This window comes from Leopardus geoffroyi, chromosome D1 (assembly GCF_018350155.1).
Source record: "Leopardus geoffroyi isolate Oge1 chromosome D1, O.geoffroyi_Oge1_pat1.0, whole genome shotgun sequence".
NCBI classification, from domain to species: Eukaryota; Metazoa; Chordata; class Mammalia; order Carnivora; family Felidae; genus Leopardus; species Leopardus geoffroyi.
The window spans coordinates 57978523-57993341 of NC_059329.1; the positions used below are offsets into that span (position 1 = coordinate 57978523).

At 39.1% G+C, this 14819-nt stretch overlaps 1 protein-coding gene across 1 annotated transcript in view; it reads right to left on the reverse strand.

The window, feature by feature from the left end:
• MRPL48 (mitochondrial ribosomal protein L48) overlaps positions 1-14819 on the reverse strand; it is a 68258-nt gene that overhangs the window by 4268 nt on the left and 49171 nt on the right. The window contains exon 9 of the mRNA XM_045482469.1: positions 9550-9719. Within this exon, the coding sequence (XP_045338425.1) occupies positions 9550-9719 (170 nt within the window). The remainder of the gene's footprint in view (positions 1-9549; positions 9720-14819) is intronic.

Genomic DNA, 14819 nt, shown 5'->3' on the forward strand with positions numbered 1-14819 from the left:
CCCCTGAGATGGTGACAATAAAAATTATCTCCAGGGGTACCTGGGTGGCTCAGTTGGTTAAACGTCTGACTTTGGCTCAGGTCATGATCTCACGGTTCGTGAGTCCTGCGTCGAGCTCTGTGCTGACAGCTCAGAGCCTGGAGCCTGCTTCAGATTCTGTGTCTCCCTTTCTCTGTCTGCCCCTCCCCTGCTTGCTCTCTGTCTCTCCCTCAAAAATAAACATTAAAAAAATTTTTTTAATAAAAAAAATTATCTCCAGACATTATTAAATGTCCCCAGCTTGAGAAATACTGTTGTAGAGACTATGCTTGCTATAATAAGCTTCAGCAGATCTACATGCTGCAGTGAAAAGAACACTGGATTTAGGGTCAAATCTTGGCCCTCTAGCTTATTAGCAATATTTACTAAGGCAAGTTACTTGTCTCTGTCGGCCTCAGTTTATTCCACAATAAAGGGGATTATAATCTAGGTCTAAATTAATAGACGTGTGAAGATCAGGTGTGGTGATAAAATAGGATCGATGGCTACACAGAAATACGGTATTAGTGTTATCTTGTCAAAAAGGTCATCAAAATGAAGATAAAGGGAATAATAACAATAGAATTCCTGAATTTTCATGCCAAACAAAGCTTCATCAATTGATAGCAAGGGGCATGGCTCTCTACGAAATGAATAATGGAAATAATGGAATTGGATTAGAGACATGATAGTCCTGGATTTAAATGTTGGCTCTGCCCCTTATTACCTATTTGACCTTGGACAATTAATTCAGTTTTCTGAGTCTCAGATTCTTCAGCTACAAAATGAGAATAATGATACCTAGTTCATAGAGTTGTTGCAATGATTAAATAAGATTATATAAGTAATATGACTACAAATGCCAATTCCCTTGCCCTTATAAGGAGTAAATGCTAGGTACTGCAAACTTCCAAGTAACCTCCCTAAATAACATTCCTTACCACTTTCTAGCAATCTCTGACTTCCTCTTCCAAAAGCTTTCAGGAAAGTAAAAAGTATTCTAAAACGCTAGTTTTCTTTCTTGACATTCTGCAAATAAGACTGACTAACTAAAGTGGGAGCTGTCCATTCCTGCCACTGAGCATGCATTCTATTCAACACTTACTTCACAAGATTTTGTTCATTTGTTCATTCACTCATTCATTCATTCATTCATTCATTCAACAAACATTTACTCAAAGCCTGTTTTGTCCTAGGCACACTACTGGGCAATATGTAGCCTATCCTTTAAAGGAGCTCACTAAGGGGTGCCTGAGTGGCTCAACTGATTAAGCGTCCAACTTCAGCTCATGATCTCACGGTTCGCGAGTTCAAGCCCCACGTTGGGGTCTGTGCTGACAGCTCAGAGCCTGGAGCCTGCTTCAGATTCTGTGTCTCCCTCTCTCTCTGCCCCTCCCCTGCTTGCACTCTGTCTCTTGCTCTGTCTCAAAAATAAATATACATTAAAAAATAATAAATAAATAAATAAATAAATAAATAAATAAAGGAGCTCACTAAGAGTGTTTTGGAGAGACAAGAAAGTACACAAACATCTTCACTACAGTAAGAAAAAGGCAATAATAGTCACGTACTGAATATTACAGGGACAAGAGAGAGAAAGGGAGCTCAGGGAAGACTTCACAGGTGAGGTAGCATTTTATCAAGTTATAAAGAATGAACATATAGGCATTTGCCTAGGCAGCATTCCAAAAAAGTGAAGCAGCTATTGATAAGCCCTCAGAGAAAACCAACAGAAAAACCATAGTTTGACGTACTTTGACAAAGAAATACTGGGAACTCTGGTCATTCCAAGGTAGAATAGGCCTTTGAGTAGTAAGAATACATGTAATTTTTCTTCAGTGTCTACACTTTTCTGTATTTTACAAATTTTCTGCAATAAACATAACTTGAACGATCAGACAGGGAAAGCAGAAGGGAAGAAATGAAATAATTGTCAAAAGTCAATCTAAAATGACAAAATAATGCTACCTTCAGGATAGCATTCTTACTGCCTGAGACAGGACACAAGGGAGCCTGTTGGGGTATCAGGGAACTTAGAATCCATGGATTCCACTAAATATAAATCATAGCTCCATTTTAAGCAATGTAAGTGGACTTCAAGGAAAAAAAAAAAAAAAGTAGCGTTAGAGAGAGTGATGCTGAGTGATGCTTTTAGTCTCCACAAAGCACAGGGGCTACATCAGCTTCAGGCTTGGAAGCTGCTCCCGGATGAATAAGATTTCCATCTCCAGGCAGCTGCTCAGCAAGGGACGCAGGCAGATTAAGAAACCTGCAGGACCTTCTTCCTCTCCCCTCCTGGGTGAGTTGCAGCTGCAGCAGTGCAGACCATTTATAGAACAAAAGCCAGCACTTTGCTCCCCTGCCCAATTCCATCTCAAGGTCAGAGCCCTACCCCACCACTCCCAGAGGAAAAATGGATCATGATGAAATGAAAATCAGAAGAAAAGAAAATCATTTTATCTCTGAAAAGCTGGGCAGTGAGAATGCCTGACAATACAATGGTCTGAAAACCTCAATCAATGCAGAGAAGGGAGTTGCTGAAAACGAACATCTCTTTATGCTCTGTGCTATTTGGAGAAACGAGCTAGAAAAGAGGCAAAAAGCAGCACATCATTCGTTCTGCTGTTCTAAGAATCATGCCAATGACTATTAAAACTCAATCCAAGTCAATGAATATTTATTCAGTGCTTACTATGTGTCAGGTACTGGGAAAGGTCTTAGGGTTACACTGCTAATGGAGATCGAAAGTCCTTGCCTTATAGATCTTAGAGTCTAAGAAGGAAGACCAATAAGAGACAAGTAATTACGAGGGTAAGGAATGAGTGCCATGAAAGGGAAGTTATATAATCTTTACTTCTCCCAAATATTTAACATAAAGACTTAATTCAATGAGGTTCTCTGAAGAAGCTAAGAAAAAAGCAGGGGTTAGTTAAGTAAAGGGGAAAGAGTATTCTAAGCTTTAGAGAGCAAGCATATGCACAGGTCCTGAGGTGGAAAGTGATAAAATCAAAGCCTCTGTTAATTGGAGGGAGAGGAAGACGGAACGGGAAATATGAGTTAAGGCAACAGAAGCAAGCCCAGGCCATAGAGCACCTAGCAAGCCATGTGAGGAACTTTCATTTTGATCCTAAAGGAATGGGAAGCCATAGAAGGATTTGAAGCATGGTAGTAACATGATAATACTTCCATTCTAGAAAGATCACACTGAAAGCTGCATGTAGAACCAATTACAAAGGATTGAGAATTTGAAAAAAACGTGGATTCAAATCCAGACCTTGCCTTTTATTAGATGTATGACCATAGGCAAGCTTCTATTATATTAATAAATAATAATAATAGTAGCAGCCAACTCTCGTTGGGAACAGTTAGAAGCACTTTAAATATATTATCTCCCTTAATTTTCACTATAGCCTTTGTATGTAGGAACTTGTATTAACTCCATTTTACAGATGAGGAAACCAAGATACAGAGTTTAAGTAAACTGCCCAACGCCACACAATAAGAATGCTGCAGAACCAGAGCAAAACCCTAGCAGTCTGGCCACAGAGTTGATACTTTGATTCACTATGTGTTAAGTGCTTAGGTGCTTCTTGGAATCAAGCAACATTATACAAAAAAAGCCAGAATGGTTGGCTGATAGTAGGTGCTCAACAAATGCTACTGCGTTCCTGCCTTTACTCAAAAGAAGCCAGAGCTTTCCACAGCCAGGTTTTAAAAACAGCACCTTTTAAAAAGTCCTTCTAAAAATGTAAAACACTATTTCAGGGAATTAACCCACTATAGGTATGATAACATTCTGTAAATGACACTTAATGCCTCTTTGCCACCACAACCTCTGAGAAGCTACCCCTAATCCCTGCCAGCTAAAAAAATATATATTCTCAGTAGCTGTTAATAACAATATTATTTACAGAGTGTTTACAATGTTCTGGCCTCTCTGCTAAGTGCTATCATACACTTTCTTATTTAATTTTCAGAACTTAAAGGAATAAGAAAATTATCATCCCAGTTAGATAGATGAGGAAACTGAGGTTCACAATTTCCGAAGGTCATATTGCCAACAACTGGTAGAACTAGAATTTGGACACAAGCCGTTTGATTCCAGAGCCTGTGCTCTTAACCAATTGTTACTCAAAGTATGGTCCATAGGCAAGTTAAGTTGCTGGTGAACAAACTGCTTGCTATCAGTCTGTTACAAGATAAGAAGCATGCAACAGTCATTAAACACACCAACATTTAATTCAGCCAACATTTTTTTTTTCAATAGTGAGACTTTCTTGATGAAGGAAGCAAAGCACTAATGTACATTTTGGCATTAGCTTCTGATATCTTTGCAGAGTGGCACTTTCAGGAAGCATTGTTCTAAATTATCATGCTGTTCAGCCTCCTTGAACTGACATTGCATTTCATCCTTCACTTACCACCTTCCACATTACGTTGTACACGCGCACACACACACACACATGCGCACACACACACACTCCCTAAAATCAGGGACATTCTCCTTGATATCCTCCAGTCAGGATGTCTAGTACAATACCAACCATACAGCAGGAATAGACTCGATCAGTATTTTAATTCATTAATTAAAGACACTTTCATTAAACTTTAGGAAATGTATACCATATACACCACACACTTGCATTGTTCAGTCACATTCAAGAACCTGTCATTCTTTCAACAACGGCTTAATGTCCCCCATGTGGCAGGTCCTGTGCTAGATGCTAAAGAAATAAAAAAGAACACAGTTCCCACTAGTCAGTAGGGAGGGCAGCTGACACATGAATAGATTATTACGGCCCAAAGCACTAAGTGACATGATAGAAGTATGCGTCAAGTGCTGAAAGAGCAACCAACTCTCTGGGGCATCAGGAAAAGATAAAGCACATCTTTAGGCCTAAAACAATTGAAGTACTATTAGCTGTGAGAGCTAAAGTCACAGGTTATTATCCAATCTTTTCAAGTGCATGTTTAGCACAGTTATATTCCAAGTTACCAAGGTTTAAAAGTTCAAATTTAGCTTAAGAACTTAAAATAAGACCCTATAGGATTAAAAATACTGGGAGTCAGGCAGAAATGAGTTAAATCTAGGCCACTTATTGGTTTTGTGACTTTTGGGCCTTCTGGGCCTTGGTTTCCTCATTTGCAAAATGGGAATATACTGCTATCTAATGAGTAAGAAAGTATAATTTTTACCATATCCACACACCGGGCCACGTATTACTTGCCACAATGGCCAACCACCAAAATGATTATTCTTTAAATAATATGGCAATAAATGGCAAACCACCAAAATGATTTTTCTTTAAATCAGTTCACTTAAAAAGTTATTTAAAAAATAAACTTGAGGGGCGCCTGGGTGGCTCAGTCGGTTGAGCGGCCGACTTCGGCTCAGGTCATGATCTCGTGGTCCGTGGGTTCGAGCCCCGCGTCGGGCTCTGTGCTGACAGCTCAGAGCCTGGAGCCTGTTCCAGATTCTGTGTCTCCCTCTCTCTGACCCTCCCCCGTTCATGCTCTGTCTCTCTCTGTCTCAAAAATAAATAAGCATTAAAAAAAAATTGTTTTAGGGGCGCCTGGGTGGCGCAGTCGGTTAAGCGTCCGACTTCAGCCAGGTCACGATCTCGCGGTCCGGGAGTTCGAGCCCCGCGTCAGGCTCTGGGCTGATGGCTCAGAGCCTGGAGCCTGTTTCCGATTCTGTGTCTCCCTCTCTCTCTGCCCCTCCCCCGTTCATGCTCTGTCTCTCTCTGTCCCAAAAATAAATAAACGTTGAAAAAAAAAATTTAAAAAAAAATTGTTTAAAAAAAAATAAATAAAAATAAGTAAAAAATAAATAAAAAATAAACTTGAGGGGCACCTGGGTGGCTCAGTTGGTTAAGCATCCAACTCTTGATTTCCACTCCGGTCATGATCTCACAGTCATAAGATTGAGCCCTGCGTTTAGCTCCACAGTGAGCGTGGAGCCTGCTTGGGATTCTCTCTCTCCCTCTCCCTCGGCCCCTCCCCTGCTCACATTTTTTCTCTCTTTCAATAAATAAATAAACTTAAAAAAAAATAAAAGAGAGACTTGAGATGTAGAGCAACTGGAATTCAAGTTGCTGATGTGTAAGAAAATGGTAAAGCCACTTTGGAAAACAGTTTGGCAGTTTCTTATAAATTTAAACATCCACTGCCCTTACCATTCGACCCAGCAATCAAATTCCTAGAGAAATGAAAACATGTTCTCACAAAAAGCTGTACATGTTTATAGTGGCTTTATTTATAACTGCCCAAAACAGGAAACAATACAAATGTCCTTCAACTGTTGAATGGATAAACAAACAAGCATCCACTCAATGAAATGCTAATTGGCAGCAAAAAGGAACAAACTACCTGATACGGGCAACAGCATAGATCAATCTCAAATACATTATCCTAAGTGAAAGAAGCAGACTCAAAAGGAAAAATACTGTATAATCCCACTTATATGACATTCTGGAAAAGGCAAAAACTATAGGGGCACCTGGGTGGCTCAGACAGTTAAGCCTCCAACATCAGCTGTGGTCATGATCTTGCAGTTCATGGGTTAAAGTCCTATGTTGGGCTCTGTGCTGACAGTTCAGAGCCTGGAGCCTGCTTTGGATTCTGTGTCTCCCTCTCTCTCTCTCTGCCCCTCCCCCACTTGTTCTCTCTCTCTCTCTCTCTCAAAAATAAGTAAACTTTTTTTTTTAATTTTTTTTAACATTTATTTATTTTTGAGACAGAGAGAGACAGAGCATGAACGGGGGAGGGGCAGAGAGAGAGGGAGACACAGAATCCGAAGCAAGGCTCCAGGCTCCGAGCTGTCAGCACAGAGCCCGACGCAGGGCTCGAACTCACAGACTGCGAGATTGTGACCTGAGCTGAAATCAGACGCTCAACCGACTGAGCCACCCAGGCGCCCCAAGTAAACATTTTTTTAAAAAAGTATTAAAAAAAACTATAGGGGCAGAAAACAGATCATTAGTTGTGAGGGACTAGGGCTAAGAGGCGGGACTGACTACAAACGTGGGAGGGAACTTCCTGGGATAATGTAAATGTCCTACATCTGGATGATGATAGTACATACTGTCATTTGTCAAAACTCAGAAATTGTTCACTAAAGGGGTGAATTTTACTGAATTTAAACTATATCTCAGTAAGCCTGACTTTATATCACTATTGTAAATGGAAGACCAGTATCAGCTGCCATCCATAGAAGTTAAAAAAAAATTACAATGGGGGTGCCCGGCTGGCTCAGTCCGTAGACTATATGACACTTTTTTTTTTAAGTTTATTTATTTTGCGGAGGGAAGGGCAGAGAGAGGGAGAGAGAGAATCCCAAGCAGGCTTCATGCTGTCAGCGCAGAGCCCCACGTGGGGCTCCAACTCACGAACCATGAGATCATGACCTGAGCTGAAATCAAGAGTGAGACACTCAACCAACTGAACCACAGAACACATGACAGGTGCCCCAGAACACATGACTCTTAATCTCAGGATCATGAGTTCAAGTCCCATGCTGAGCCTAGAGCTTACTTTTAAAAAGTACAACAGAAACAAAATAATGGTATAAAATTCTAGTTAGACATGATTGCTAGCCAAAGACTCTTGAGTCTGAGGTCCTTTCTCTGCTATAAAGATTAGGAGGTGCTAGAGTGGTGTTAAGGACATACCAGAACCACACTAAAAAATCTCTCCTTGACATAATTAGGATGAATGAGAGTTAAAAAGGGAAGAAATCTCTCACCATGTGATTTAATGTTATTTAAAGCAAACTACAGGGCATCTCACACCTTCTGAAACCCTGAGAGATAAGATATGTAAAGTGCCTGGCCTGGAGTAGATAGCCAGTAATTGTTAGTTCTCTTCCCCTACAGTTTTCCAACAAATCCAAAGAGTAAATGAAAACCAGAGCAGGCGAAGAAAGCCTAAATAAATGGGGAGATATACCTCGTTAAAGGATCAGAGGAATCAAAATAGTTGTCAATTCTCTTCAAAATGACCTACAGATTCAACATAATCCCAATAAAATCCCATCAGGTTCCTTTCTGTAGAAATCGACAAACTATAATTATAAAACGTTTAAGGAAAACCAAATGACCTAGGATAGCCAAAATAATTTTGAAAAAAAAAAAAAAAGTTGTAGTTTCAGTAATCCAGCTACAGTAATCAACACAGTCTGGTATTGGTATAAGTATAGATACATACATCGCTGTAACAGAAGAGAGTCCAGAAATATACCCACACATACATGGTTAACTGACTTTCAAAAAGTGCTAAGACAATTTGATAAAAGCTAGAAAATCTCTTTAACAAATGGTGCTGGAACAACTGGCTATTTACATGAAAAAAAAAAAACAAAAACACTTTGATTCATATCTCATACCATATACAAAAATAACTCAAAATGGATCATGGGCCTAAAAGTAAAACTTAAAAATATAGAACCTTTAGAAGAAAACACAGGAGAATATCTTTGTGATCTTGGGTTAGACAATACTTTCTTAGATATGACACCAAAAGCATGAATAAAAAAAAAATAATAAACTGAACTTCATCAAACTTGAAAAAAGTCTGCCTTCCAAAGGACTCAGCTAAGAAGATGACAAGATAAGTCACAGACAGGAAGAAAATATTTGCAAAGCATACTGAAAAAGAACTGGTATCCAAAAATAGATAAAGAATTTTCATAACTTAATTATAAGAAAACAAACAACCCAATTTTAAAAATGGACAAAAGATCCGAACAGTCATCAAAGCAAATATACACCAAATTAGCACATGAAAAGATATCAAAATCATTATTTATTAGGGAAATGAAAATTAAGACCACTCACTATGAAATACTATATATCTATTAGGTATATCTTTAGGGAAAAAAATGACAATACCAAGTGCTGCCCAGGAAAAGGAGTTACTGTAACTCTCATACGTTGTTGGTGGGAAAACAAAATGGTGCAGCCACTTTGGAAAACAGACATCAGTTTCTTACGAAGTTAAACATACATTCACCATACAATCTCCAAATCCCAGGTTTAGGTAGCTATCCAGGAGAAAAGATATATACATGAGAACGCTTATGACAGCTTTATTTATAATTACCAATAAACTAGAGAACAATGAAAATGTACATCAACTGGTGAATGGATAAACCAATTAAGGTCCAGCATTTAATGGAATACTACTCAGCAATAAAATACTTGCAAAAACATGGATGAATATGAAACGTATTATGCTAAGTGAAAGAGGACAGACACAAAAAGCTACATACTGTATGATTCCATTTACATGATGTTCTGGAGAAATTAAAACAACAGGGACAGCAAATCAATTGTTGGTTGGGATTTGACTACACCAGGGCACTGGGGAAATTTTGGGGTTAATAGAATTGTTCTACATTCTGATTGTGGTAAACTATATACCTAAAAGGATGAATTTTACTAAATGTAAATTATACCTCAAAACCTCATTTAACGACAAAGCTGAGCATGCCACTCACACCAAAAACATCCCATGCAAAGGCATCCTTCATACCTTTCCTCAACTTTAATGGATAGATGGTTGCAGAGGTTGTGAACATACTGGGCATAACTCTCTGCCAGGGCCATGTCGTATGCAGTCAGGTGAATGTTTAAAACCCCATATTCATAATCTGTTCCCAAATTAATGGGTCTCACTTCCACTTTTCCTCTCTTCTTCTTGGGCTGAACCAAAAACAAAAGGAGAAAGAAAATAAATCAAAGTATTACACAAAATATTCTAATCATCCCATCTTGTTATCAAAGAAATCAATCATTCAAATAAATTTACCATTTTTGTCTTAGGTTACCCTACCTTCAAATTGAAGTTTCTTTGGGAAGGAAAGAGTAGCTTCCCTTACAAGTCTGGGCTATGACATCAGCCAACAAAAGGAGAGGGAATATTGCTGGCATTCCTTTAACACAAATACAAGTGACTATCTTCTGCAATTAACTTGATATGAAACCCATCTCTCATCTCTGGCCCCCAGTTTCCCAATTTTCAAATTGGTGGGTTTTTTGATTCTTAATCTAGAATCCATGGAGGAATTTCAAATGGTCTATCAACCCCAAAATTTATATGCAAAATTTTACCAGCATGCATATTTTTCTGAAGGAAAGAATCCTTAGCTTTCATTAGAATCTTAAATCAATTGCAAGGAAACCCAGGATTAGTTCTCTTCCAGCCCCTGCAGCTTTCAATTTCTGCATTTAGTCTTCCTTTTTTTTTTTTTAAGTTTATTTATTTTGAGAGAGAGAGAGACAGAGTGTGCACACAGGGAGGAGCAGAGAGAGAGAGAGAGAGAGAGAGAGAATCCCAAGCAGGCTCCCCACCATCAGCTCAGAGCCCTACGCAGGGCTAGATCTCATGAACTGCAAGATCATGACCTGGGCCGAAACCAAGAGTCAGATGCTTAACCAACTGAGCCACCCAGGAGCCCCCAATCTTTGTTTAAAAAAATTGAGAAATAGACAAATTATTTCTTTTTTTTCATTAAAAAAAAAATTTAACATTCGTTCATTTTTGAGAGACAGAAGGAGACAGAGCATTAGTTGAGGAGGGGAACAGAGAGAAAGGGAGACACAGAATCCAAAGCAGGCTCCAGGCTCTGAGCTGTCAGCACAGAGCCCAACGCAGGGCTTGAACCCACAAACCATGAGATCATAACCTGAGCTGAAGTCAGACTCTTAACCAACTGAACCACATAGGCGCCTCAAGAAATAGACAAATTATTTCTACTTTACCCTTTTATATTGCTTCACTACATATCAACCTGTGCAGGCTGTGGTAAAAAGTTAAAATGAGGCCTGGGAAAAAAGATATTTAACCCAACATAGATCAGGATCAAGAAATCTTCTCAACCAGAAATAATCTAACGTGAATCCCCATCAAGAGGGGGGGACTTGTTAAATAAATCATGTAACATTCATACAATAGTATACATTATGCAGCTTTAAGAAGGAATAGGAATTTCTTTCTGTACTATATGGAAAAGTCTTTAAAATAAATGATAAAAGCAAACTGTAGGATAACATGCTCAGAATATTGCCATGCATACCAAAAAAGGGTGTGTGTGTGTGTGTGTGCGCGCGCGCATGTGTGTGTAATTACATACGTATTTATTTGCTCATATATTAAAAATATGTCTGGAAGGATGCACAAAAATACTAATATCATTGGCTCCCTGTGAGGGAACTGGATAGCTTGGGCATAGGACAGGGAAGGAGACTTTTTTAGCTATTTCTCTTGTATATTTTTTGAATTTTTAATAAAGTTAATCTTTTGTGAGTTCAAAACTAGAATCTTAAACTCTACCATATTTTTAAGAAAATTTTTTTAGTAAAAGTTTTATTGCAATATAATACGCATACTAAAGTGGTGCCTGGGTGGCTCAGTTGGTTAAGCATCCAGCTTTGGCTCAGGTCATGATCTCTCGGTTCATGAGTTCGAGCCCCACATTGGGCTCTGTGCTGACAGCTCAGAGCCTGGAGCCTGCTTTGGATTCTGTGTCTCTTTCTCTCTCTGCCCCTCCCCTGCTTGCACTCTGTCTCTCTGTCTCTCTCTCAAAAAATGAATAAAACATTTTAAAAAATTTTTAAATACACATACTGAAAACAATGCATAAGTAAGTACACAACTCAATGAATTTTCACAAAGTGAAAATATCTGTATAATCAGTATCCTGAATAACACATAGACGACTACTAGCACCCCAAAAGCTCGTGCTCCTCAAATAAATGACCACTATTCTTACTTCTAAAACCATAGAATGATTTTGCCTGTTCTTGAAATTAATGTAAATGGAATGATACGCTATGTTATCTTTTGTGTCTGCCTTCTTTCATTCATTATATTTGTAAGATTCATCATGTATTTGGTGAAATAGCAGTTCTTTCCTTCTCATTGCTCTAGTAGTCTATTGTATGAATATGCAACAATTTATCCTTTTTACAGCTGATGGAAATTTGGATTGTTTCTAACATATGTCCATAATTAATAGTACATCATGAATACCTACAATCTGAACTACTGAATTATAGAGTATGCATATGTTCATCTTTAATAAGTACTCTCAGTTTTACAAAGATGTTTCCAATTTCTTCTCCCACCAGGATGAATGAGAGTTCTAACTGCTCTACATTCTTGCCAACACAAAACTTAGTGTAGTTGAGTTTTCTGGTTTGCTTTAGCCATCCTGGTTGGTATTAAATGGTAATGAATTAGGGTTTTAACTTGCAGTTCTTTTGGGTCTATTGAGCCTGAGCACCTTTCCATTTGGATACTTTCTTTTGTAACATGCCTATTCAAGTATTTTGCCCATTTTTTAGATTAGGTTGTCTGCCTTTCTCTTACTGATGTGTAGATTCTTTCTATATTCTAGATATGATCCTTTGTTAAATATACATACTGCAAATATCAGCTCCCTCCCTATAGCTTCCCTTTCATATTTTAATAGTGCACCTTGATGAGTAGAAGTTCTTATTTTTTATGTAATTCAATTTACTCATTCTTTCTTTTACAGTTATAGTGATTTGCGTGTCCTGTTTAAGAAATCTCTACCTTAATATTGTGAAGATATTCTCATATGTCATCTTCTAGTTGTAGATTATTTTAATATTTACATTTAGATCTACAATCCATCTTAAAGTAATTTTTGTGTATTGTATGAAATAGGAGTCAAGAGTAGTTTTTTTCGGGGTGCCTGGGTGGCTCAGTCGGTTGAGCATCCGACTTCGGCTCAGGTCATGGTCTTGCAGTTCATGAGTTCGAGCCCCATGTCGGGCTCTGTGCTAACAAACAGCTCAGAGCCTAGAGCCTGCTTCGGATTCTGTGTGTGTCTCTCTCTCCCCCTCCCCTGCTCATGCTATGCCTCTCTCTGTCTCTCAAAAATAAATATTTAAAAAAAAATTTTTTTTTTAATTTTTTTTTTTTCAACGTTTATTTATTTTTGGGACAGAGACAGACACAGCATGAACGGGGGAGGGGCAGAGAGAGAGGGAGACACAGAACCGGAAACAGGCTCCAGGCTCTGAGCCATCAGCCCAGAGCCTGACGCGGGGCTCGAACTCACGGACCGCGAGATCGTGACCTGGCTGAAGTCGGACGCTTAACCGACTGCGCCACCCAGGCGCCCCTAAAAAAAAAAAAAAAAATTTTTTTTAAAAGAGTAATTTTTTTTCACAGTCATCCAGTCCAGTTGACTTAGCACCATTGGACGGTAGTGTCACTTTTGTCATCTAAGTGCCCACAGATATGTGGATCAGTTTCTATACTCTTTGTTCTGTTGGGCTATTTGTCTGTCCTTGAGCCAATACCACATCTTAACTATTGAACATTTACGATAAGTCCTACTATTTGGTAGAAATAGATTTTTTAAGGGGCGCCTGGGTGGCTCAGTAGGTCAAATGTCTGACTTCGGCTCAGGTCATGATCTCACAGTTTGTAAGTTCGAGCCCCATTATCAGCCTCTCTGCTGTCAGCACGGAGCCCGCTTGGGATCCTGCCTCCCTCTCTTTCTGCCCCTCCCCCACTCACAGGTGTGCACACTTGCATGTAGCATGTGCTCTCTTTCTCTCAAAAATAAAAACATTTAAAAAAAAAGAAATAGTTTTTTGAAGAAAAAGGTCAAAAATCTATCTCTATTTACATGTCTTAAGTCACCCCTATCTAACAGGCAACAGCCTGGTAGCTGCTACAGCAGAACTGTTCCTGGCGAAGCACCTGGAATGATTCTCTCCCATCACTGCTCCCTGGGTCAGTCCAAGATAGCGGAGGCCCAATCTAGGAGAGTAGGAGGAAGACCAAGAAATGATCCTTTCACAAGACCAGTAATACTGATGACAGACCTGATCTCACAGGGATGTTCTGAAAACTGAACAAAACATTATGTAAGGTGGTTAATACAATCTGTGCCACATAATTAAACACTGAATATATATAAACTTTTATTGCTATTTTCACTTTTATATTCCAATCTAGCACAGGGCCTGGCAAAGAGAAAACATGCAATGAATCACAAGTTTAGAATTTTAGAACTGGACAGCATTTAGAGACAATTGTGTCCCAATTCTTCATCTTTGCAGGGGAAGAATATGAAGCCCAGAGAAATTAAACATGTCCCCCAGAGTCACACAGCCAGGCAAGCAGATCCTAGGTACTAAAACCCAGACCTCCTGACCCCCAATACAGGGATTTTTCCACTGCAGTCTCTGCATTGCTAAAATTCTTTTTATAACCTTTATAGTTTCTGGATTTCCTATCTTTATGATGAAAGTCTTCCCCACTTCTTTATTATGTATATAGTCTCTTATAATTTCTCATTGCTAAAATTCTTAACAGTCGTGGCCACCCCAGGGTCCTAGACTTTGCTATGAGTGAGAAGCCAACCTCTAGAGACCAACCATCAAAGAACAGGAGCTTGTCTCTCTCTTTTTCAGAGCCTACCACATTCGTGGCCAAATGCAATGATCCAGACTTCTCATCAAGACATTCAGCACTGCAGTCAGAGCTGTGAAGAATGCTAACGTAGGAATGCAATGAGGAGCTGCTAAAATTTTCCAGCAGAGAGGGGAGGAGCTTCTCTGAAGCCTTTAGAAAGCTTTTATAACCAGGGAAAATGCCAGGCTCTTCAAAGGTGTCACTTTAGGGGAACAAAACAAAACCAAAAAAGCTGATTCCAGTACCCCTCTTGGCATCTCACTTGCTTTTCTGTGTTGGCCTAGATATGCCTGGACTGATCTACACTATCAGGAGCCCACTGTGACATTATATTTCAGTTCTGAGCC